Source organism: Mustela lutreola, chromosome 12 (assembly GCF_030435805.1).
Source record: "Mustela lutreola isolate mMusLut2 chromosome 12, mMusLut2.pri, whole genome shotgun sequence".
In the NCBI taxonomy this organism is placed as follows: Eukaryota; Metazoa; Chordata; class Mammalia; order Carnivora; family Mustelidae; genus Mustela; species Mustela lutreola.
In genome coordinates, this window is record NC_081301.1 from 19,992,123 (window position 1) to 20,015,673 (window position 23,551).

Consider the following 23,551-nt stretch of genomic DNA (forward strand, 5'->3'; position numbering starts at 1 on the left):
GTGAGAAGTTGCAGATACTAGACATGAAGCTCAGGAAAAACATTTAGGCTAGACATATGGATGTGGAAATTCCCAGGAAAGCTGTGGGCATGGATAGGAGAGTCCAAGGACAACATTTAATATGAGAAGAAGGCTCAGGAAAGAACCAAGGACGGAGAAGACAAGCAGGGGAAGAAAGGCACGAGAGGGGTAAGGAAAGCCAGAGAGCGTATTAAGAAGGAAATAATTGTCAACCACGTCAAATACTGTTGAGAGGTCAAGTAGGTTAATAACTGAGAAGTGTCCATTGGCTTTAGCAACAAGGCAGTCATTGTTGACCTTCTATCCCAGAATAAAATGCTGGGAGGCAACAGCTTCGCATGAATGAAAATGTACCAAATTCACTCTAAAGGGAAAAATACCCTGGGCTCAAAGCCAGAGAATATTCTCGGGTCATGTTTTCTTCTCGTCCTAAATTTAACCAGCTGGAATGCTTTGTAAAGTGGTATTTTATTCACCCTTGAAATGCAGGATTTGCTTTTTAAATGTATGTCTGCAATTCGTCTTCAAGGTAGAACACAGTAGCTTTGGATTAGTGGTTCTCTACAAGAGCAACCTCTGGTCGCTGTAAGCACCACTGAGAAACTGTAATTTGCCTCAGATGCAGAAGACTTTGTTGACCTAAAAACACAAACAGGGTCTATGTGGGAACCAAGTAAAAAACTTGAGATTCCAAGTGAGCTGAGAGGTGCTGTTGCAAAGTAGAAGAAACCAGGATGTGAAGGCCATCTGGCTGTGGCATCTCTCACACCACTGGTCTCCAGGGTTGATTCACTTGGCCTGGTTGGCCATGTGGGTGTCCCCCTCTTCCCTCACTGTTCTGTGTGCCATGTGCATCCCCCCAAAGTTGCACACTTGGGCAGAGTGGACCACCTTCCTTGATAGAGGAGGGCCGGGATTCAGTCAGGGGTATATGAGTAGTTGTGCTCCGTTGCTAGTACCTTCAAACAAGCTCTCAAAGTACAAGAGACCAAAGCCCTCACCACCAGAGAATCGTAAAATAGTAGGTTGAATCCAAGGATAAAAACTAGAGATTTAAAGTCCAGAGAAGGAAAGCAGGGTCCCCAGCCTCTCCTAGAATGGCTCGGTGTCCTTGTAGTGATATTGAAAGCCCTTTCCAAGAGGCAGCCTCTTCCTGGCCTGCCAATAAGCAGGTTGGCCTGGCACAGTCAAGAGGTCCATAAGGGCCTCCCAAAGTCTTCTGAACTTAACATAAATCTCTGCCTCTGGCCAAGATGGAGTAACATCTTGGGACTGGAGCCAATCCAGGGATTGGATTTTCCCTCTCACCTGAAACAACTGAAAGACTGGACAAAAATATGAAACAACAATTTTAAGATATTATTAGACTTCAGACAACAAGGTCTCTGAGAAATAGAAAACCAACAAGGTGAGCCTGATGATTGCTCCGGTTTACTGCCTGGAGAGACTTGCAAAAAGGGAGAGGGAAGCTAGGCCATCCCCAAATCCCTGAGTTGAGGAGTTTAGGAGGCCAATGCAGCTAGAGTTCACAGGCTAGCATGTTGGAGAGGGAGAGCTGCACAAAGAGAGCCCCAGAGATCTGTAAAGGGTCTCCCTTCAAGTCCTTGGATAAGTGCTTATAAGCTCATGGGTGTGAGAAAAGTACCCCAAGGCTAGGGAAAGAACCACTCATAAGAATTAGAGGGAATCATCTTTGAGGCTCACCAGGCCAGGAAGACTCCTTATATTCATCAGCCACACTGGGAAGACTTCCTAATTCTTGGGGCACTGGGTAGGGACTCAGAAGGGTTTTGCTTCAGTTGTGGGGAGTACTTAGCCCTGGACTGAATAACACTCTGGTACTATCCAAAAAAGCTTGAAAGAAAGACCCTCAAAGGATCAAAATGTTTCTAAGTGACATAACAAGCTGAGGAATATTTAGAGGAATACAAAAATACCCAGCAACCAATGAGGTAAAATTCATAATATCTGGTATCCAATAAAAACTTACAAGGCATGTAAAGAAGCAGGAAAATGTGGCTCATACTAAGAAGAAAAATCAAGCAATAGAAACCAAACCAGGAATGACACAGATGAATAGAAGCAGTAGACCAGTACATTATAATGGTTATTATAACTCTGTTTTTATGTCTAAGAAGCACCTTAAAAGCATGTTGAAACATAGAAAATATTAAAAAGCCTAAATCAAACATCTGTAGTTGAAAAATATGATGTCTGACAGGCAAAAATACACAGGATAGGGTAATAGCAGATTAGACATTTTAGGGGAAAGAAAGATGAGTGAACTTGAAAATAGAGCAATAGAAACCATCCAAAATAAAACATCTGGAGAAAAAGGACCCCCCCCCCCAAAATAAACACAAAGGCCATTACTGAGCCACAGGACAACTTCTAGCACACTGATACATATATAATTGGAATCTCTGAAGAAGATAGGGTCCAGAAATAGATTTGAGAAAACCATGGGTAAAAATTTCCCAAATCTGATGAATATTTCAAACCCACAAATCCACAAAGCCCAATGAATCCCAAGTGAAAGAAATATGAAGAAACCTACACCAAAGCACATCATGATCAAATTGCCTAAAACCAGTAATAAAGTGAGTCTGGAAAGCAGCCAGAAAAAAAAAAATTACCTACAGAAGAACAAAGATGATATTAGCCTTCTCATCAGAAACACACACTAGAAGACAGTGAAGCAGCACCTTTATTGAAAGAAAAAAAAAAAAGCCAACCTATTTTACCCAGCAAAAATACCTTTAAAAAAAAAAAAAAGGTGAAAAGGAAGATCTTCTGAGACTTCCCAAAACTGAATGAATTCATCATTGAGAAAACCTGCACCACAAGAAATGTTAGTCTTCCAAGGCAGCAGGAAAATGATACCATCTGGAAGTCTTGATCTGCACAAAGGAATGTAGAGAACTAGAAATGGTAAACTACGTGGGTCCATACATTTCCTCCTATTTTAATCTCTTGGAAAGAACAATATAACTGGGATAAGGAACCATTGACTACAAAACATCCAGAGCTCCTTGCATCCTGGAACAAATGGTTTTATGCTGCCTTGTCTAAATTCTGACAAAGGAATTGCAAGAAGCCAACTCCAGGGGAGCAGTTTGCAAGCTAACATTTGCAGTCACATGGGAGTGTGGATCTTACTTAGGGCAGAGAGTCGTTTAGATATCAAATGCAGCAAACACAGCTGAGGGCTGTGTCTGCATTCAAGCTGGACCTGGAGGCTTGTATAGAGCAAAACCTATGTCTGGACCAGTGTCCTGTGATGGGGAATACCCTTCCCATGGACAGTAGCAGAGCATACTGGGAAGAACTCTAGGGACAGAGGTTCCAAATGTTCTCCAGAGAAATTTCATGGGGAACTTGGGAATAGATCTAGGTGGGTTTGACTAGATCGGTAACTGGGAGAAGGAGCATGTCTTCACATCCTGATCACTCCTGGACCCCGTTTTCTGCCTCCTACCACTCTACTGAAACTGTTCACTCAGAGGTCACCACTGACTTCCTAATTATGAAAAGCATGTGCCTGTTCTCAGTCCTCACCCACCTCCATAGTTTTCCTCCCACTTCTCTGATAATTCCTCTATTCTACAGCTCTTCCTGCGTTCTAGGGAGGCGTGTTCCCCAGCCATGCCCTTTAATCCCCTTCCCACCTCTAGATTCCCTCCCTCCAAGATTTCCTCTCCTGCTGCTACTCTGGGCTGTTCTGATGAGGACTCAGATCTCTCTCCAACCCCAGGCCCAGGGCCACCTCCGCTTTGCCACACTAAGCAACACTCTTCTTCCTCTCTGCACCCACTTCCTCCCTGACTGCTCACCTAAATTAGCCCTCATTGTCTGCTTCCACATCTTTCCACCCAATTAGATCGTGTGCAATGTTAACACAGTGACTGAGATATGTCTTCTTAGTAGCTGCCTCCTACCCACCCTAGCATCTGGCACAGAGTTTAAAAAGTGAGCTTGCCAGGAAATTTGGATCTAAAATCAACATGCAAGGCATAAATTGTGAATAACCAAATTACCTTCAAATAAGTCCTTCATCACCCATAAAATACACATGGTATTGTAAATCAGAAAGGGAATGGCATATTTGCCTTCCGCATCTCGCACTCCCTCTGGGCTGTTTTTTCCCTGAGTGGCAGAGCTGGAACAGCCCCCGCCCATTGCATTATACTCCCCTGTCACTCCTTCCCACTTGCGCTTCATTTTTTGGCCCTGTACATGGATTTAACTCCATAAATGAGAAGCATACAAAGCCATAATTCCATTGTAAAGATCTGATGGAGGAATTCTTTTCTCTCTCCTTAAACTGGTTTTTCCTCTTGGCCTCCAGGTTTCTGATAACGACAGCCCTTCTCTGACTCGGGCTGAAAACTCCTTGGCTCCTCCCTCTCCCTCACTCCTGCTTTCTAGTTTCCAGGTTCTTGTTAATTTTTTCATGGGGACAGGCCCCTTTGTCTCTGTTCCATTGCTGCCTGCACACTCCAGGCCCTGGTCACCCCCCCATCTTGAATTCTACGGATAGCCTCCTGACTAATCTTATGGGCTTACTGGTCTCTCTCCAATTCGTGTTTTGCTGTCATCAGATTAACAATTTCTTTTTTTTTTTTTTAAGATTTGTTTATTTGAGAGAGAGAGAGAGTGCACAAGTGAGGGGGGACAGAGGGAGAGGGAGAGAGAATCTGAAGCAGACTCTGTGCTGAGCATAGAGCCTGACATGGGGCTCAATCTTAGGGCCCCAAGATTGCAACCAAAGCCAAAACCAAGAGTTGGATATCCAATCGATGGTGCCGCCCAGGTGGTCCAGACTGACACTTCGCAAAGCACTACTTTAGTCCTATCACTCCTTTAGTCAGAAGCCACAGATGGCTATCACACAGAGCCCACACTCTCCAGCCCAGCATTCAAGGCCATGAACAACAGGGACACAAGCTGTCCCCAGCCCTACATTCCCCTCTTTCCAGACTGGAACACAACAGTCTTTGCTTGTCCCCCTGCCTTCTCTCACCTGCGTCACTTCCCTCCACCTACCTAAAGGCCACCTCCACAAACATCTCCACTTGCCAAAACCTAATAGCTTCAGATGGCAGCATCCAAAGTGCCCCTTTCTCTTCTCGTCACTATAGCTCCTTCTCTGTACCACTCAGCTCCCACTACTACATTGTATGTACCCTGAAGAAAAGAGATGTGTCATCTACAATTTTTATTCATTTGCTCATTCAGCATACACTACTGAGCATTTACAATGTGCCAGGCACTCCACTAGGTACTGAAGATTCACAGTGAAGACAGATGCCACTCACGGAACTCACGGTCTGGCTGTGGAATGTGGCGATGGATAAGCCGTGAACTCCACAGAGGCCAGGAGAGGAAAGGTAGAGAGGAGATCCTCACCCTGCTGGTGATCAGAAAAAGCTTCCCCAAAGAAGTAACATGTGAGCTGAGATCTACAGAATGGGTAGAAAGTTGTCAGGCAGAGGGGGAAGAAAAGAATTGTACAGGTTGAAACTAAAGTACAGAAAAAAAAAAATTTTTTTTTAAGCCTGGAGTTAAGAGAGGACATGACTCATTCTAACCTAAAGGAAAACATCATGGCTAGAGCACCCAGCACCAGGGGGAAGTGGGGAGAACTGGGACTGGGAAGACAAGCAGGACCCACCCAGGCCTCAAACCTACCTTGTAAGGCTTGTGAGACAGGCAAAAGGGGTTGGGTTTGATCCGGAGTCTGAGAGAGAGTTTTAATTATCTGTGCAGATCCCTTCCAAAACAAGGCCATCCTTAGAAATAGTATAGATTAAAAAAAAAATCTGAATTTGTTGGTTTCACCCTCCCTGGATTTTTTTTTAAGACATCTATTTATTTATTTGACAGAGAGAGAGAGATCAGAGGCAGAGAGGCAGGCAGAGAGAGAGAAGAGGAAGCAGGCTCCCCGCTGAGCAGAGAGCCCGATGCGGGGCTCAATCCCAGGACCCTGAAACCATGACCCGAGCTGAAGGCAGAGGCTTTAACCCACCAAGCCACCCAGGTGCCCCACACTCCCTGAATTTTTAAGAGTCTCATGCTCTACCGACTGAGCTAGCCGGTGCTTCACCCTCCCTGAATTTTTAAACAGGCAAAATCTGATCAAAATAAATTTAGGAGACGGAAAACAGCATAAGACCCTCAGATAATTTTTTATTTTTCTACCCGTCAAATGCTGCCTTCCTCAGTCTCTGCCCAACGATAACTGTCAGGATCATCAATAGCTCCCGGTTTTCCCAAATTCTAGGCCTCTGGGAATGTTCCGGAATTTGTCACACCCTTGAAATAGTTCTAAAGTGTTCAAAGACTGATTCATTCATTAGAGCATTTAAATTGTGTCATATATCTCATTGGTGAAGTGTGTGTGGGGGGGGGGCGGTTCTCCATGTGCTCAACAAGGAAATCTCTTTGGTTGTGTAGACCATGGCCTCAGAAAAGTACCAGAGGCCTCCAGTCTTGGAAGAGTATCATTTTCACAATGTAATATCACCACCTAGTGGTCCCAAACAACTTCGCCAAGTGATCCAGAAAAATTTCTAGCTATCTTCCCAGGAATGACACTTCATCTCCCCAGAACTTTTAGTTTCTCTATCAAGATAACTAGGGGTTGGCTGTCATGTAATATGTATTCAGGGTTTGTTAAATAAATGCATAAACAGAAGGACAAAATCATCTCATACCCTGGTACCTTCTGGCAACCGAAAGAGACAATTTAGAAAGTCTTTCCCAGATTCCCTTGGATTCCCAAGGGCCTCTAATCATTCTTACCTAACAGCCGGAGGTACTTCTGTCTTTAATTTAGCAAACAATTCCTTTAGGCACATTTAAATAATGGATTTTTTTAATAAACATTTTATTTATTTATTTGACAGAGACAGAGATCACAAGTAGACAGAGAGGCAGGCAGAGAGGCAGGCAGAGAGAGTAAGGAAAGCAGGCCCCCTGCCGAGCAGAGAGCCCGATGTGGGGCTCTATCCCAGGACCCTGAGATCATGACCTGAGCCGAAGACAGAGGCTTTAACCCACTGAGCCACCCAGGTGCCCCTGAATAATGGATTTTTCTTAAGAGTCACTGCTACCCTGGCTGAAATCTGGACTCCATCCCATCAAAGGGAGCTTACTGTAACCCAGAAACAAGGAAGAACAGAGTCTGTTACCCCAGATGTCAGCACTGATACCAAACAAAGGAATCGCTGACCCTCCAGCGAGGAGACTATGGACACAGACTTTCTGAGGACTCTTTCCTTGACTCTGTTCACGCACAGGTCAAACCAAGCCAGGTGTCATTGGGAAGTGTGCTCAGAAAACATGGTGATCCAAACAAAGTGGCCTGCCTTTAGTAAGAATGACAAAGAACGAGAGAAAAGAAAAGAAGCCAGAGCTTTTTATAAGTATCCTAGGACAATCTTCAAACTAGCTAAGTCTTAAGACCTCTTGTCGGCTTTAATGTGTAAAGTGGATCTCCAAGCAATTCTAGCTAGATCCTCCTGGCTGCTAGGCCTTCCTTCTCCTGATGCCCATGACACAGGTGGTGCGGAAATGGCAGTTAGCAACAGTTACCTGTTCCTCTTCGCTCAGAACATTGGGAGGCTAATTCAAAGTGTTCATGAGTGCTTCTTCCCCTCAGTCCATTCTTCTCTACATGGTCTCATCTTTCCTTTCTGATGAACAATGTCCCAGGCTCCACTGAGAGGGAATCAAAGAGGTATCAGAGTTCAGTGGATGAGAGGAGCAAGGACCCAGGTTCTAAGCCCAGCCCCCTTTCCTTGCTGGCCTTTGATTGCTGGCAAATGACTTAATCAGGTCCTGTGGTGAAGGTTGTGGACCAACTCTACGGGTGCCGCTGATAATGTAATCATTGTAGATTTGTATATTCATTGAGAGAATTTTCAACAGGTGGTAGTAAAGTGTCTTTAAGGATGCTTTTTTTTTTTTTTTTTTCTAATTCACCAATTCCCAAGTGAGTTATTCTCAACCCTGGATTCTGAGCCTCAGTTTTCTAATCTATAAAATGGAAACAATCCACATTATCTATAGAGTTGGCCAGAGAACCAACTGAAATAGTGGGTATACACTGCCTTAAAGACTGTATTGTGGCATGCGGATTATACTGCCCTAAATTCTGTTAGTGATTGGAGGGATTGGTGTAAGAAAGGTGAAACAGGTTTCAGCCCACAAATGGTTTTCCTCCCTTTGAAAACAGAAGCAAAGGCCAGTGTTCAAATAGCAAACATCTTCTCATTCAAAATGATTTAAGGAGCGCCTCGGTGGCTCAGTGGGTTGGTTAAAGCTTCTGCCTTTGGCTGGGTCATGATCTCAGAGTCCTGGGGCCTTCTGTCTGCTCAGCAGGGAGCCTGCTTCCCCCTCTCTCTGCCTGTCTCTCTGCCTACTTGTGTCAAATATATAAATTAAATCTTTAAAAAGAAAAAGAGAGCACTAGTTTTTAAAAAATGATTCAAAAGGTAACTTTGTACTCACCAACAAAACTGAAAAGAACGTGCCAATTTTTGAGAGTTGCTTAACTAAGTGTGTAGTTGGATTGGTAATAGTTAGAATTTCTCTTCTGAGTCTTCAGAAAAAACAAGCAAATGAAAGCTCAGCCCAGACCCCTCCTCAGCCTCACTACTGACCACTGGAAATCGGGGTTGCCTGAGTGGACAGGTCCAAAAGAAGACCAAGGAGTTGAAAAAAAGTGTAATTTTTAGGTTAACCCACACAAGTCATTCTACAATGTAATGCACATTTGAGAAATAATTCTTTGCAGAAAAACAACCCACGTGACACCTCTCGGATTCCTCTCACTCTCAAGATTCAGCTAAGTATAGTTCAGTCTAGTAACACAAATGATGTCATAGAATTTTGATCTGGCTTGGGAGAGAGGAATGAGTAGACAGCAGTTTCAGCTTTCTAATTTGGTGTGTTTTGAGACAACATTAAAAAAGAGTTAACATTTAATCTGCCTCTTTTGTACAAACTGTACTTAGCAGAACCAAATAATTGATGAGGGATAAGTTTGTCTTATAAAAAACTATCGTGTTGGGGGGGCACCTGGGTGGCTCAGTTGGTTGACCAGACGACCTTGATTTGGGCTCAGGTCATGATCTCAGGGTGGTGAGATGGAGCCCCATGCTCTAAGCTCAGCCAGGAGTCAGCTTGGGATTCTCTCCCTCTCCTTCTGCCCCTCTCCCTGCTTGTGTGCTCTCCCTCTAAAATGAATAGATAAATCTTAACCAAAAAAAAAAAAAAAAAAAAAGATGTCAGGCCCAGTCCTGAGTTCCACTTGCGTCATAAGAGTGTAAGAAGTTCACAGACTGCTATTCAGTGAAACTAGTGAAAATTATTTTAAAATATATGTTTATGCCTCTGAAAATGGCCCTAAGAGCACAGAGCAAATTGTTTAAGAAAATCTACAAAAGCTCTGTAGGAACTGAGTCTATGCTATGTAACCCTAGAGCCATGCTCTCTCCAACCCCACCCCAATTTCAACGAGACAGAAACTACTCCAGATCACTGCTGCCCAAGAACATAGGGCTCCCTCCCCTGCTCCAAGGCAGAGGAGTGGTCTCCTCAGGAGGGACAGATGTCATCATACCTCATCCTGCCCGCCACTACTGGTGGCTGAGGCTAAGAGCTAGTGAGTACCACCAGTGGTCAGGGCTCTCTTCTTCCACCCAGCTCCCACTTATGGGAAGGAGACTTGACCCTATATCCAGATCTGGTGAGAATAATGGGCTCCAGCTGCCTTGACCAAAGCTCATGGGCCACAGGCCCGGGTCAAGGGCCTTTATTGCCCGCATCTAACCTACTAGATACATGAGAGCTCCATTATATTATTCTCTTGACTCTTGAAGTGAAAAAATTTTCTATATTAAAAACTTCAAGGACAGAAACAGGAAAAAAAAATCTTTCCAAAAACCAAATCCCGGGGCACCTGGGGGGCTCAGTGGGTTGAGCCTCTGCCTTCGGCTCGAGTTGTGGTCTCAGGGTCCTGGGATCGAGCCCTCATTGGGCTCTCTGCTCAGCAGGGAGCCTGCTTCCCTCTCTCTCTCTGCCTGCCTCTCTGCCTACTTGTGATCTCTCTCTATGCCAAATAAATAAATAAATCTTTAAAAAAAAAATCAAAAACAAAAACCAAATCCAAGGTCCACTGAGACTCTGAAATGTTGAGTCCTTATGAGCATCACTGAAACATTCCCACAGACTCAGTAATGTAGAAGCTGGAGCTTCAGACTCTTTCGGGCTAATAGAAATACCATTTGATAATGATCATTGGGTGCCAACCTCGAGAGAAGCCATTTCCAGAGAATGAGAGGAAAAGCTAGGAACACAGTACGGGTTCCCACAGGGCAAACTCATCTTTCCTTTTTTTTTTTTTTTTTTTTTTTAATTTTTCAGTAATCTCTATGCAGAGCATGAGGCTTGAACTCACAACGTCGAGATCAAGAGCTGCATGCCCAATGGAAGGAGCTAGCCAGGTGTCCCAAAACTCATCTTCCTGTGACTAGAAACCTTTCAGGGCTCCAGAGGGGAGATAAAAGTGACCCAGAAAACACATCCACAGATACATCTCTCCCATCCTCCCAGGAACAGAACGAGCCTTTTCCTTAAGCAGTGGTGTTTAATCACTAAAATTTTTCTGCCCCTAATGAAAAAGAAACAACCTCAGTTTAAAAGCGGGGAGGCTTTTTCTCCCTCACTAATTTTAGAGGTAAGGAGAAGTGAATGAAGAAAGCAGAGTCCCTACAATGAGGCCCTCATGAAGGCTCCCAGGAGCAGAAGTCCCTTCTCCTTTCCGTCTGTATGTCCAAGGTCTCTGTCCCCAGGATTTCAAGCATCTTTCTCTGGAATAAGGTTGTCCTCTGAGGTCTAGAAAGACTCTTCACTCTGTGACTCGGAGAGTTGGTCCTCCTCATCCTCATTATCAGTGGCCTGAAGAATCCTCAGGAGCTTGAGCTCAGGGTTCCACCTTCTAGATGTATCATCCAAGAGGTCCTCTGAGCTCCTGTCTTGGGATCCCAGCACAACCCACTCCTGAGCGCTGATGTCCTTGTTAGAGGGTTCTGTCTTGGATAACTCGGGATCTAAAAGAAGACCCAGCCATTAACTGCACCTGCAGCCCTCTCCCAACAGCGACAAATGGAGGACAGAGAAGGAAGGGCTACATGTCTTTAGGACCCTTCTGAGGGAATAGAATTATGGCGTCCAGGGTGGTGAACCATCCTTGTCAACACAGGTTCAGCTCTCCCTGGCCTAAGTGACTTACTGAGGTTCCTCCACCCTAGTAACTTACCATCCTTACTGGGGAAGGAATCTAGATGATTCTCCAAGTATTCCATCTGGGGCCTCTTTGTGGAATCCTAAAATCCAATGGAGTAAGTGTAAGGAAACTTGAAACAAGACTTAAAGAAAGAAAAGATTTTCTAAGAGATGCTTCTCTTAGAAAAATTAACATCTACGACAGGACAAAATGCCACCTCCTGAGACAAAAGAGAAAAGGCTGTATCATAGATTCTTTGTCCTCCAGGCTGACCAGACAAAGCCAGAACCCATTTCCCCCCATTACCATCTGTCAACTGAAGGTAGATGGCCTCCAGATGTGGCCACCAACTATTCTTCTCAGTCCTGAATGCACATGCTGCTCCTTCTACCAAGAGATGGAGTCGGTTTTCTCTCCTCTTGAGTCTGGGCTGGACTTGGGATTTTTTAACCAATATAATGTGACAGAAATGACATTGTTTCAGTTCCAGCCCTCTCTCTCAAGGAAATGCTTCCATGAGATTACCACACTGTCAAGAACCCCAAGTGAGGCACAATGAAGAGACCTCATGAAAGAGAACTCAGACAATGTGGCTAACAGCCCCCCACCCCCAGCAGCCACCTGAAGGCAGCTGCATGAGTGACATCAAGCAACAGTAGAAAATCTGGCCACTCACCCTTCAGAATCCGAAGAACGACCCGCTACAGCGGTGTCAGCTTTGAGGTGGTGTGCTATACAGTAACGGAGAACTGAAACCATTCGGAATGGCTCCAGTGCTCTTACCTTTCTCAAGGTGGGTTCTTCTGACTTTGTCTGCTGTGGCTGCTTTTTGTCACTTTCTTGGCTTGGTAGAGTTCTGTGACCTAGTGAGCACAAAGTCAATTCAGTTCTCTTCTTACTGGTACTTCATATCCCATCATTGGGCTTCTAGTTGAGCCCTAGCCTGCAAGTGACTCCACATCCAGGACAAGAGAGGTTAGAGGAGGTGAAAGGCAGTTGGGCCTCTGAGTTCTCTTTGTGACTCTGTTCACCTGGGACTGTGAACACATGTATCACAGAATTAGAGATTAAGGTCAAGTGTATGTTAAAACACTTAGGAAAAACAAAACACAAAAAAAGGATTTCTCCAAGAAACTGAAGGGGCAGATATCTGTACATCAGGGAACCAAAAGAAACTCTGACCCTACATTTTCAGTTAATGAAGACTTCTCTTACCTTCTGCAACCAACCCAAATGTCCCCATACTGACCTCTGAAAATGAAACCCCTTCCTTCCAAAAGCTCTGGTTCTCTGATTCTTCTGCATCGGCTATTTCCCCAACTAGTCCCTAAATGCATTCATCCTCTCCTTTCTCAATTTCCTTTCTCTAAATGAACATCTTCCCGGGGTGCCTGGGTGGCTCAGGCAGTTAAGAGTCTGTCTTTGATGAAGGTCATGATCCGGGATCCTGGGATCTCCTGTGCTCTCTCTCTTGCTCTCAAATAAATCAATAAAATCTGATGAGGTAGCAGTAAGCAAGGTCCACTCTGAGTAGAGCCAAAGAAGCTCCTAAGGTTTTGGGGATTCTTTCTCCCCGCCTTTCTTTTTTTTTTTCTGCACTCAAACTGAGCAAAATCATGGACACATGGGGGGCTCAGTCAGTTAATGTCTGTCTTTAGCTCAGGTCATAATTCCAGGATCCTGGGATTGAGTCCCACATTGGGTTTCTTGCTCACTGAGAAGCCTGCTTCTCCCTCTGCCTGCTGCTCCCTCTGCTTGCCTGAGCTCTCTCTCTGACAAATAAATAAAATCTTAAACACAAACACACACACACACACACACACACACACACACACACACACAACAAAACCTGAGCAACATCAGAGGGACCAGAATAAATATATCTGACATGGATGGAACTAGAGGGTATTATGCTGAGCAAAAAAAGTCAATCAGAGAAAGACAATTATCATATGATCTCTCCGATATGAGGAAGTTGAGAGGTAACATGGGCAGTTGGGGGGTAGGAAAGGAATAAATGAAACAAGATGGGATCAGGAGGAAGACAAACCATAAGAGACTCTTAATCTCACAAAATAAACTGTGGGTTTCTGGGGGGAAGGAGATAGGAGAGGGTGGCTGGGTTATGGACACTGTGGAGGGTATGTGCTATGGTGAGTGCTGTGAAGTGTGTTAGCCTGATGATTCACAGACCTGTACTGCTGGTGCTAATAATACATTATATGTTAATTTAAAAAATTTAAAAATTAAAAAGAAAAAGAATAAGTATATCCTTCAGCTCAGACACATGATAAAGATTCCAAAAAGGGGAGCTACCTATTCTGGTCTTCAGCATGAACACCCGAGGAAAAGGATTGCCTGTCAAGAAGTAGCCTCCTGCCTCCAGAAGGGATCTAGATACTGTGCTGATCTCAACCCGAGCCCCCAGGGACTAACTTGTGGCTGGGGTGGGGGTTGGGGGGCTGGACTCTTTTCTGCCTCATTGCTTGCTCTTCATTCTCAAACCACTCTGCCTTTCCTAAAGTAAGACCTGAGGAAAAATGACTCTGACTCCCGCTCACGGTCATCTCTCGAATGCCCACATGAAGCAGACATCTGGCCCAGCTTGCTTCCTTAGTAAATGTTTGATGGAGGATGATGCATTGTAGCCCAGGCAAGCCAGAACATTCCGAGAAGAATTCTGAATGCCTGATGAAGGCAGGTCTCAAAATGACGGACGTGTGCGGCTTTTCCTGCCCTCAGCTACATCCTGAGATCCCATTCCTCCCGAGCCTGTATTCTCCTTACCATAGCATGGGTCATACACCACGGTACCAGAATGTTTATGAAAAATGTCCTGACTCCCCAGATCACTCTTGGATTTCTTTTTAGCCTCCTGAAACCCACATGAGAAGGAACCAAATTAGGATATTTGGAAGTGAAGAAAACATTTCAAAAAGAGTCTAAAAGAAGGAAGCTAGTGTCTGCAAGCAGACAGGAACTCTGGATCTAGAACTAGGCGGAGAACCAGGAGACTCGCGCCTCATCCACTCCTTCCCATTCAGGTTGCGCCCCCTGGACCCTTCCCAGCCAGACCTCCAGCCTCCCTCATGGCCTCTCTACCTGTCTCTTCGGCGGGGTTTTCACCTTCCTCTGCTGCTGCTTCTGCTGCCACTGCTGCTGCTTCTTGTGACCTGGTGACCAGAGCACCAGCTCGGTCCTCTTCTCCCTGACAGCGCCCACCCTCCCCAGGGGCTGCTTGCTGGGCCCTGCTCCACAGTGGTGACACCCTCTCTGACAGAATCAAGCCATCTGTGGTGGGGAAGGGAGGCTGCCTCCTGAACCCACGGTTTCCCGAGTCCTGCATGGGAGCCTGTATGACTCTGACCACAGACAACAAACTGAGACCCACACCAAGTATGAGAACTACGGGCTGACAGGACAGTAGCTGAGGACCTGGCAGCACCAGAAGACCTACCTTCTGTGTTCAGGTTGTGATATAATTTCTTTGAATGTTTAGGATATCTCAATGCTGGTCTCTGGAAGGGGAAAAAAAGAAAAAGAAGAAGAAGAAGAGCTCTACTAAAGGTATTTCCTATTCCCAAAACAAATCCCTCAAATGCAGGTACCCACGTAGCCAACCAGCACTGTCTGAGAACCAGGTGCACGCAGCCTTATAGCAGGGGCTCTGGAGAGAGGAAACGGAGCGGGGAACAAAGAGCAGGAGAATGAGAACGTTCCTCAAACCTCTCCCTGCATGTTTGCTTTCACCTACAAATAGCCCAGCCCTTCCGTGGGGTCCAGCATGGAAGGGTAGAGAGAAAGAAGAAAGGGTTAACCCCTCCAGACTCGAAGAGAATTGAGTTTGGAGTAACATCTAGACCTTTCTCTGAGGCTCCCTAGCTCTTACCTGCAGCGTGAGGCGGTGTACGGTTAAGAACATCTTAGCAGAAATGGCACTGTCGGGGCGACTCTTTTCCAGAGGAGCTTTCTTCTTCATCATGGCCAACTGTGTCCTCATCTCCAGAGAAGGCATGGTCTTCCCCTCATTAGGCAAGAGGCTGAAAGGGACAGAGACAGCCAGTCAACAACAGTTCCTCCTGGAGAGCGTGGCTGACGAAAAAGGGATGAAAAGGGCTCTAAATTTGAATAAATTTCCACTCCAGGCCTGAAAAGGCCTATGCCAACAGGTGCTCATTGGGTAACACCTTTCAATTTGCCAAGGACAGGTGTTCTTATCCCTATTTTGCAAACGGTGCATTAAAGCATTAAAGATGCTAGATTACCAAAATGCACAAAACCAGGAAGCTTCAATGTGAAGTCCAAAGGCTATCTCACACCAAGTCACATTTCCTCTTTTTTTTTTTTTAAAGATTTTATTTATTTATTTGACAGAGAGGGAGAAAGAGAGCACAAGCAGGGGGAGGGGCAGAAGGGAGAGGGAGAAGCAGGCTCCCCACTGAGCAGGGAGCCCGATGCGGGGCTCAATTCCAGGACTCTGGGATCAAGACCTGAGTCCAAGGTAGATGCTTAACTGACTGCACCACCCAGGCACCCCCAAGCCACATTTCCCTCCTGCCTCCCACTTATCTAAAACTCACCTTAAAAAAAAGAGCATGGGGGCACCTAGCTGGCTCAGTCAGCGTAGTATGCAACTCTAGATATCAGAGTCATGAGTTCGAACCCCACATTGAGCATAGAGCTCACTTAAAAAGAAGGAGAGGCATCTGGGTGGCTCAGTGGGTTAAGCCTCTGTCTTCGGCTCAGGTCGTGATCCCAGGATCTGGGATCGAGCCCCACATCAGGCTCTCTGCTCAGAAGGGAGTCTGCTTCCCCCTCTCTCTCTGCCTGCTTCTCTGCCTGCTTGTGAACTCCTTCTCTTTCAAATAAATAAATAAAATCTTTAAAAAAGAAGAAGGAGAAGAGAGGAATAGCAGCTACCGGAGACCCAGTAAGAGAACAGATGTATTGTGTTTCTATAGTGCAGGGCCTAGCACGTGATAAGCACTTGGTAAATGGCAGTGATTACTGTCGCCACTGTACATTAGTAAGTCTAAGACCTCACTGAACAAGTGGGGGAGGGGGGAAGTTTTTCTCCCCTCCTTCGTCGGAAAGAGCATGCTACTTAGTGGCTTCTCTGCTTCAGAGAAGAGCAGGTACCCTTGCTCTCCCACTACGTACTCCTTCAGTAGATCCTGAGGTAGCATGTCAAATTGGTTCCAGAGAGGTACAGACTGTTGCTCAAGAAATTGTATGGGCGAGGGCGGAGGCACAATCATCCCTGGAGGCCCCAACTGTGTCTCTGTTTTCTGCTTTCTGGAGAGCCAACTATGTTTCTAGAAAGGAACAATGGAAATGAAGCACTCTCTTCAGTGCCACTCCTTCCCATCAACATCCCAGCTTCCCAAACATAACCCTGGCAGGCCAAACTCCCTGTTTCCAGACCCACTCCAGCAGCAATGCCTCCTTTGCTCTGAGAAGGCCGCCATATTTTCCTTCTCTGGCTCCTCACCCCATGGTTGAATTCAGATCAAATAGGCATTCATTCTTTGGGGTTTTTTTTCCCAAAAAGGTTATTAATTCATTCACTAAGCAAAGTGAACAAATATTTGTTGGCCAACTATGTGCCAGGCATAGGGTTAGCACTGGGGATTCAGCAATGAACAAGTGGACCAAGACACTCCTCTCATGAATGTAGCTACCTCCCAGCACTGTGACTTACCCAAGGTTACATTTACCCATAAATGGTGGCAGGAGAATGAGAAACCCAAGTCCACTATAAACCCTAGTCCAGGGGCGCTTGGGTGGCTCAGTGGATTGGGCCGTTGCCTTCGACTCAGGTCATGGTCTCGGTATCCTGGGATCGAGCCCCGCATCGGGCTCTCTGCTCGGCAGGGAGCCTGCTTCCCCTTCTCTCTCTGCCTGACTCTCTGCCTACTTGTGATCTCTCTCTCTGTCAAATAAATAAATAAATCTTTAAATAAATAAATAAATAAATAAGCCCTAGTCCACTGAAGCTCTCTTTCTATCACATGGGGAATTTGTCAAAAATTCCTCCTGCATATCCAAGGGCTTCCTCCTAACTTTTCTACAGGGAGAAAGTAGGGAAGAGAGACCCTGGATAGAAAATGCTTTGGTAATTCCTTAAAAAGGGTTTCTCTTGCAAATGTTATTCATTTAAAAAGAATGGGGGAAGGTACCTGAAAGGAAAAACAAAACAAAATTCTACAGAGTAATCCCATAAAGGTTTGACCAAAACATGGAACTTACCGTTGTAGAGATCATTCTCCTCCTCATCCAGTCCTGGCTGCGAAGAACAGGCTTCTTCTCAGCTGGACTTGAAACAAGAGCAACCACAACTTATTCCAGACATCTCACACAGAAGCACCGAGGATATCTGTGAATGATGACCATGGAGAGGTCTCTCCTCTATCAAGTGCACAAAAACAGCTGTTTGGAAGCCTGGAGGAACCACCTGCCCAGAAGCTTCGAGAAACAAGGCCTGACCTCACATCTACATGAGGTTCCCTGCCATTCTCCCCTACAGTCCAGTAACTTGTTTTCATAGCATTAATCCATATTAGTAATTATATACTTCCATGTGGTGATGTTTGTAAGGCCTGGATCCCCCCCCCACACTCTAGGTCAGGGAGCAAGTCTGGTTCTTCACTAGATTCTCACAGCTTAGCCCAGAGGAGGTGTTAAGTATTTTTTGCTCTGTCATCTTCCCGGGTAAGAGGGCTGGAGCTCTAGCTGTCCCCTTAGACCTTCAAAGCCCCCATGAGACACCATAGAAAATGAAAGCCACGGGCTAAGGATGATGACCAGAGAGCCAGAAAGAGTTCTGGTTTCTGATGACCTTGTGGAGCTGAGGTGCTAGCTGTGACCCACCCACGTCTGGGCTTTTTTTTTATTTACATGAAAGGAAGTAAACCTTTGGGAGCTTTTTTGTTTATATAATACATATACACACACATGCATATACGCAGAAGCGTAGAAAATAAGGGGGCGCCTGGGTGGCTTAGATAGCTAAGTATCTGCCTTCGGCTTGAGTCATGATCCCAAGGTCCTGGGATCAAGTCCTGCATCAGGCTCCCTGCCCCTTGGGGAGCCTGCTTCTCCCTCTGCTTCTGCCTCTCTCTCTCTCCGTCTCTCATGAATGAATAAATAAAATCTTATAACTAAATAAAATAAGAAGAAATTCTTAAATCACATCATATCTACATAGTCACTTAACAAAAATCCAAAAGCCTCAGCATTCACAGAAGAAAAACGAAACGCTTTCTTCCAGTGGTTCTCAGTAGGAGCAAGCCTCTGGGCCCTCACCAAATGCTCCTCCTGCTTTGTGCACAAGTTCTACACGCCATTCATCTTGTGCCACTGTTCTAGTCCTTGGGGCTGAGACCAAAGATTCAAGTGCTTCACTGAAAATGTTTTCAAGAGCTGGGGATAGCTAATAAGAGAAACTGAAAGGGGTTCCTGGGTAGCTCAGTATGTTAAGTGTCTGCCTTCAGCTCAGGTCATGATCTCAGGGTCCTGGGATCGAATGCCACATGGGGCTCCCTGCTCAGGAGAGAGTCTGCTTCTCCCTCTGCCTCTCTCCCTCCTCACTACTTGTGCCCTCTCTCACTATCTCAATCTCTCTCTCAAAAAAATAAAATCTGAAAGACAGACAGAGAGACTGGTAGGAAGCAACTGTTTCTTAGAGCTCACAAATACACAGGCGCAACCTCGCATGCTATTTCCTGCCATGGAGGATTTGATATGGAGAAGCCCCGCTGCAGGAAGCACAAATTGCATTAACTCAAACCCCAGTGGAGCAAGAGGCAAATATAAGAGACCATGACCTTCTTCTCTAGTTGGCCTCCTATTACTTGCAATGAGGTGGCTAAAAAGGAGATCACAAATGGGACCCCCACACGGGGCAGGAGGGACTTGCAGAAGGCAAGGGTGGAAAGCCCCCAAGTTCTGGACACAATACTCACCTCATGTGCCTCTCTGGTTGTTCTGGGATCCAGATTACAACCATATTTCTAACATCTTGAGGGTTGGGAAGTTGTGTCTCATTCAAATTCAGCACTGAAAGCTAAGAGAAAGATGGAAAGCCTATGTATGGCTTGAAGGTACCAGTTCCTGATGGTATTCAGAACAGGCCTAAGAACTGAATTATCACGCTAATGAAAAAGACAAAAGGACATTTCTCATCCCCAGATTGTCTTCATAACAACTCCCCAAGAAACCAGACACGGAGAGGTACTCTGCAAGAGGGAGCATTTTAAGAGACTAGTGTCCCCTGCCTCCCTGTGACATTAGGGCAGCACTGAGGGACTCCCCACCCCATCCCCTGAAGGGGAGCTTGGGTTTTACCTAAGGGAACACTACTCATTCTGCCTCCTCCACTTCAAACACTTAGATCCCATGCAGATAACACAATACAATTTGGGAACAGGGAGGGAATTGGCAGGGACAGAGCAAGTTTTCTGCTTTTACAGACTGTCTACAATTATAGGTGTCTACAGGAAAGTTAAAGTCACAACACTTCTCATGCTCAGTCATTTAAGATTTCAGAACAGTGGTGCTCAAGGAAACCTTATAAATTATCTAGTCCCTACCCATGGCAGGATATAGGGAAGGGGGAAAAAATAACTAATAAAAATAGGGTTGTGGAGCACTTGAGTGGCTCAGTCAGTTAAGTGCTCGAATCTTGATTTTGGCTCAAGTCATGATCTCAGGGTTCTGGGATTGAGCCCTGCTTCAGGCTCCGAGTTCCTGACCTCAGCGGGAAGTCTGTTTGAGATTCTTTCTCTCTCCCTCTCCCTCTGCCTTCCTCCATGCTTATATGTTCACTCCCCTCCCCCAATAAATAAATACATTTTTTAAAAAATAGGGTTGCCCCATGAAAAGGAACTAATTGGCTTGGAGGAATAGGGGAGACTTCTTTGAATGGTAAATTACCCTTTTATGTTTTTTGAGTTTTGAGCCATGTACGTTCAAATAATGATCTTAAAACGAATTTAATCTAAAGAGGCCAAAGGAGAGTGAGGAGAGTGATTTGTTCATTCGTCCATTCGGACACACCTACCCTCTCTCTGTCCCTTACACTCTCTACCACGTGACAGTGAAAGGTGAAGTATCTCTTAAAACAAATAAAAGGCATCCATAAGACTGCAAAGAAGCGTACATCTCCCTTTATTGTAGGTAAGTAGAAGGGTTTTTCTTTCTAAACTCTCACTTAGCTCAGCCTCTAACTAGCTATGTGCTTTAGCAAATCACTTCCTTATCCGGGCCCCAATTTTCTCGACTGCAAGACCTGTGAGACAGACCACAGTAATGTTCTTCAGTTGCAACTCCAACTAATTCATAGATCATAGAATCAAATTTTGTGAATTGTAGCCTATATTGCTTAAATGTAGAACAGAGGGGTACCAGGGCACCTGGGTGGCTCAGGCGGTTAAGTGTCTGACTCTTGATTTTGGCTCAGGTGATAATCTCAGGGTCATGAGATCAAGCCCCGCACTGGGCTCCATGCTGAGTGTGGAGCCTTCTTAGGATTCCTTCTCCCTCTCCTCTGTCCCTCCCCTGCTCACATGCACATACTCTCTGTCCTAAAAAAAAAAAAAAAAAGGCAAAATAGAATAGGACAGAAAATGTAGAAAATATCAGAGTGCATTACTCATAATTAGGATAAAGATTGTTCTATGCTATTTTGTTGTAAAATGTATTTCTTACTGTAGGTCATAACTAAAAAGGCTGACAGTCATCAGAGTAGATGACCTGAAGGCCCACTTTCGGTGTCACATTCCAGCATTCTAATTTCCCCATATGATGACAGGGTTTACTTAGCAGCTGAACATGCTGTATGCAGAATATAGACAGAAAAGTCTTAACCTATGCTAAACAGGAACATATCAATCCCACTGCTATCGGGGATTTCTGGAAACAGTATAGCACGTAAAGACATTAGGACAGAGACTAGCATACACTTAAGGGCCCAATGTTAGAGTGTTACCATTATCCTTATTCAGATTATAGTCATCCTGAATGTTAAACAGAGGCAAGTGTTTTATTCCCATCAGTAAAGAGGAAATGCTGAAGAAGTACCTTTTTTAATCTGTGATTTACTTTAGGAGATCTATCGGGATGGTCGATTAAATCTTTGTCAGGTAAGTCCTTCCGAGGCCTAAAAAATGAACATGACACTGAGACACAAAAGAGCTATGGGGATGGCAGTTAGTGCTACAAGGAAAAGCCTTCTGCTTATCCACAGAAAACCTGGGGCTTAATACTTTCCAAATGAATGTAGGATCTCCCCACTTGCTTAAGTTCTGCCTGTTTGTTCTGGAATAGCTCCCAAACAGACATTGCACACTGCGAACACTTGACAACTATTTGTTGCACCAACCTGAATGCAGGGCCTGTGCCTCTCTCTCTCCAACTACAGACAGATATGTCACCACCAAGACAAGCTGACTGAGTACCTTCGCTGTAGACGTGCAGAGCATGTTAAATAAACCAAATGTAGTTATTTACGTACAATGGAATATTTTTCAGCCTTAATGAGGAATTTAATTCTGATATACGCTCCAATACAGATGAAACTTGAAACCATAATGCTGAGTGAAATAAGCTAGCTAGACACAAAAGGACAACTATTGTATGATTCCACTTACAGGAGTTACCTAGAATGGGCAAATTCATACAGACAGAAAGTAGAAGAGACATTAAGAGGAGCTGAGGGAGGAGGGAATGGGGAGTCACTGTTCAATGGATATGGAGTTCCTGTTTGAAATGATGAAGAAGTTCTGGAAATGGATGGTGGGAATGGTTGCACAACACTGTAATGTGTTTAATGCCCCAGAACAGTATCCTTAAAAACAATGAAAATAGTCAATTTTACATTATGGAAAAAAAACTGTCTCCTTACATTTCATATCACTTGCTATTATATTTATTTTTTTAAAACCGTATTAAGTGTAGGAATAAATAAATATAGCAAAGAAATATAAGATAAAGATCCAACTCCTTAGCCTGATTTATATGCTTTTTACTCCAGCTCCCCAGACTCAGCTCTGACCACTCTCCCGTTCCTGCTTTATGTTCCATGCACAAGGAACTCTTCTCCTGGCACCTAAAGAACTTCCTCTTTCCTCCAGGCCTCGGCATATGCTCTTTCGATAGTCTAGAACTCTCCTCACAGCCACCTCCCACCTGCAAGTGCCCCTTCACCAGACTGCTCCCACTTCAGTACACAGGTTCATGTGCCATCGGCACTCAGGACAGTGGCCCGGGTGAGGACTCCATCCCATGTGCTTCCACACACCTGGGCCCCCCACCCTCCATGCTCATCACATGGGACAGTTCTCGGCCTCCCCAGCAAGGCTGAAAGCCCTTTGGGGGTAAAGACTATAATCTGTTTACCACAGAGCCCAGCAAATTGTTCCCCACCAAGACACATTTGTGAATTCAATGAGAGATGACATGAGCGAAGTGATGGTCTTGGCCTTCATAGGCCCTGACTGGGAGAAGCCACCTTCTTCCCATGGTTCAAGTTCAGAGAACCAGAAAGTAGTCCTATCCTTTCTCATACTGTCTTTAGCCTAGCGGAAACCACCAAAGGCTGTTTACATCAAATGGGAGAAAAGGATCTGGTACAAGAGCCTCTAGGTGTGCCTTGCTTCCAAACCACGTGGGTTCCAACTGTTTCAAGTCTAAGTTTTCTGCAGATCCCTGTCCCTTAGCTTCTCATATCAATGCGGCTCTAACTGGATGCCTAGGCTTTGTAGGAGATTCAAAAGGAAACCACTGCTTCTGCCTTCAAGATCTTATGAATAGTTTTATACCTAAAAATAAAAGATAAGAAAATAGTGTGTGTGGACAACATGCTCAGACGACTTGCAGAGGCTGATGAAATACTCCCTGTGGTGGGCTGAACTGTGCCCCCCACATTCTTACATTGAATCCTACCCCCTCAATACCTCAGAATTTGGGGCACCTGGGTGGTGCAGTGGGTTAAAGCCTCTGCCTTCGGCTGAGGTCATGATCTCAGGGTTCTGGGATCGAGCCCTGCATCAGGCTCTCTGCTCAGCAGAGAGCCTGCTTCCTCCTCTCTCTCTGCCTGCCTCTCTGCCTACTTGTTATTTCTGTCAAATAAATAAATAAAATCTTAAAAAAAAATACCTCAGAATTTGAGTCCCATTGTATTTGGAGATAGGGTCTTTAAGGAGGTAAAGAGGGTAAAATGAAGTCATAGAGACAGGC

At 45.1% G+C, this 23,551-nt stretch overlaps 1 protein-coding gene across 7 annotated transcripts in view; it reads right to left on the reverse strand.

The window, feature by feature from the left end:
- Nucleotides 1-23,551, reverse strand: part of C12H9orf43 (chromosome 12 C9orf43 homolog) — a 34,275-nt gene that overhangs the window by 4,806 nt on the left and 5,918 nt on the right. For 4 of the 7 annotated variants that reach the window (XM_059142780.1, XM_059142779.1, XM_059142778.1 and 1 more), the window contains exons 4-14: nucleotides 21,395-21,473; nucleotides 19,279-19,379; nucleotides 17,564-17,630; nucleotides 16,475-16,629; nucleotides 15,204-15,354; nucleotides 14,772-14,832; nucleotides 14,417-14,487; nucleotides 14,102-14,189; nucleotides 12,098-12,177; nucleotides 11,348-11,414; nucleotides 10,656-11,138 (exon numbers count right to left, since the gene is read on the reverse strand). In XM_059142780.1, coding sequence (XP_058998763.1) covers nucleotides 10,924-11,138; nucleotides 11,348-11,414; nucleotides 12,098-12,177; nucleotides 14,102-14,189; nucleotides 14,417-14,487; nucleotides 14,772-14,832; nucleotides 15,204-15,354; nucleotides 16,475-16,629; nucleotides 17,564-17,630; nucleotides 19,279-19,379; nucleotides 21,395-21,473 — 1,135 coding nt within the window. In that variant the 3' untranslated portion in view covers nucleotides 10,656-10,923. Of the gene's footprint in view, nucleotides 1-7,617; nucleotides 7,744-10,655; nucleotides 11,139-11,347; nucleotides 11,415-11,620; nucleotides 11,745-12,097; nucleotides 12,178-14,101; nucleotides 14,190-14,416; nucleotides 14,488-14,771; nucleotides 14,833-15,203; nucleotides 15,355-16,474; nucleotides 16,630-17,563; nucleotides 17,631-19,278; nucleotides 19,380-21,394; nucleotides 21,474-23,551 lie in introns of those variants that run through there. The other 3 variants (XM_059142783.1, XM_059142782.1, XR_009346497.1) reach the window with 3 other exon arrangements.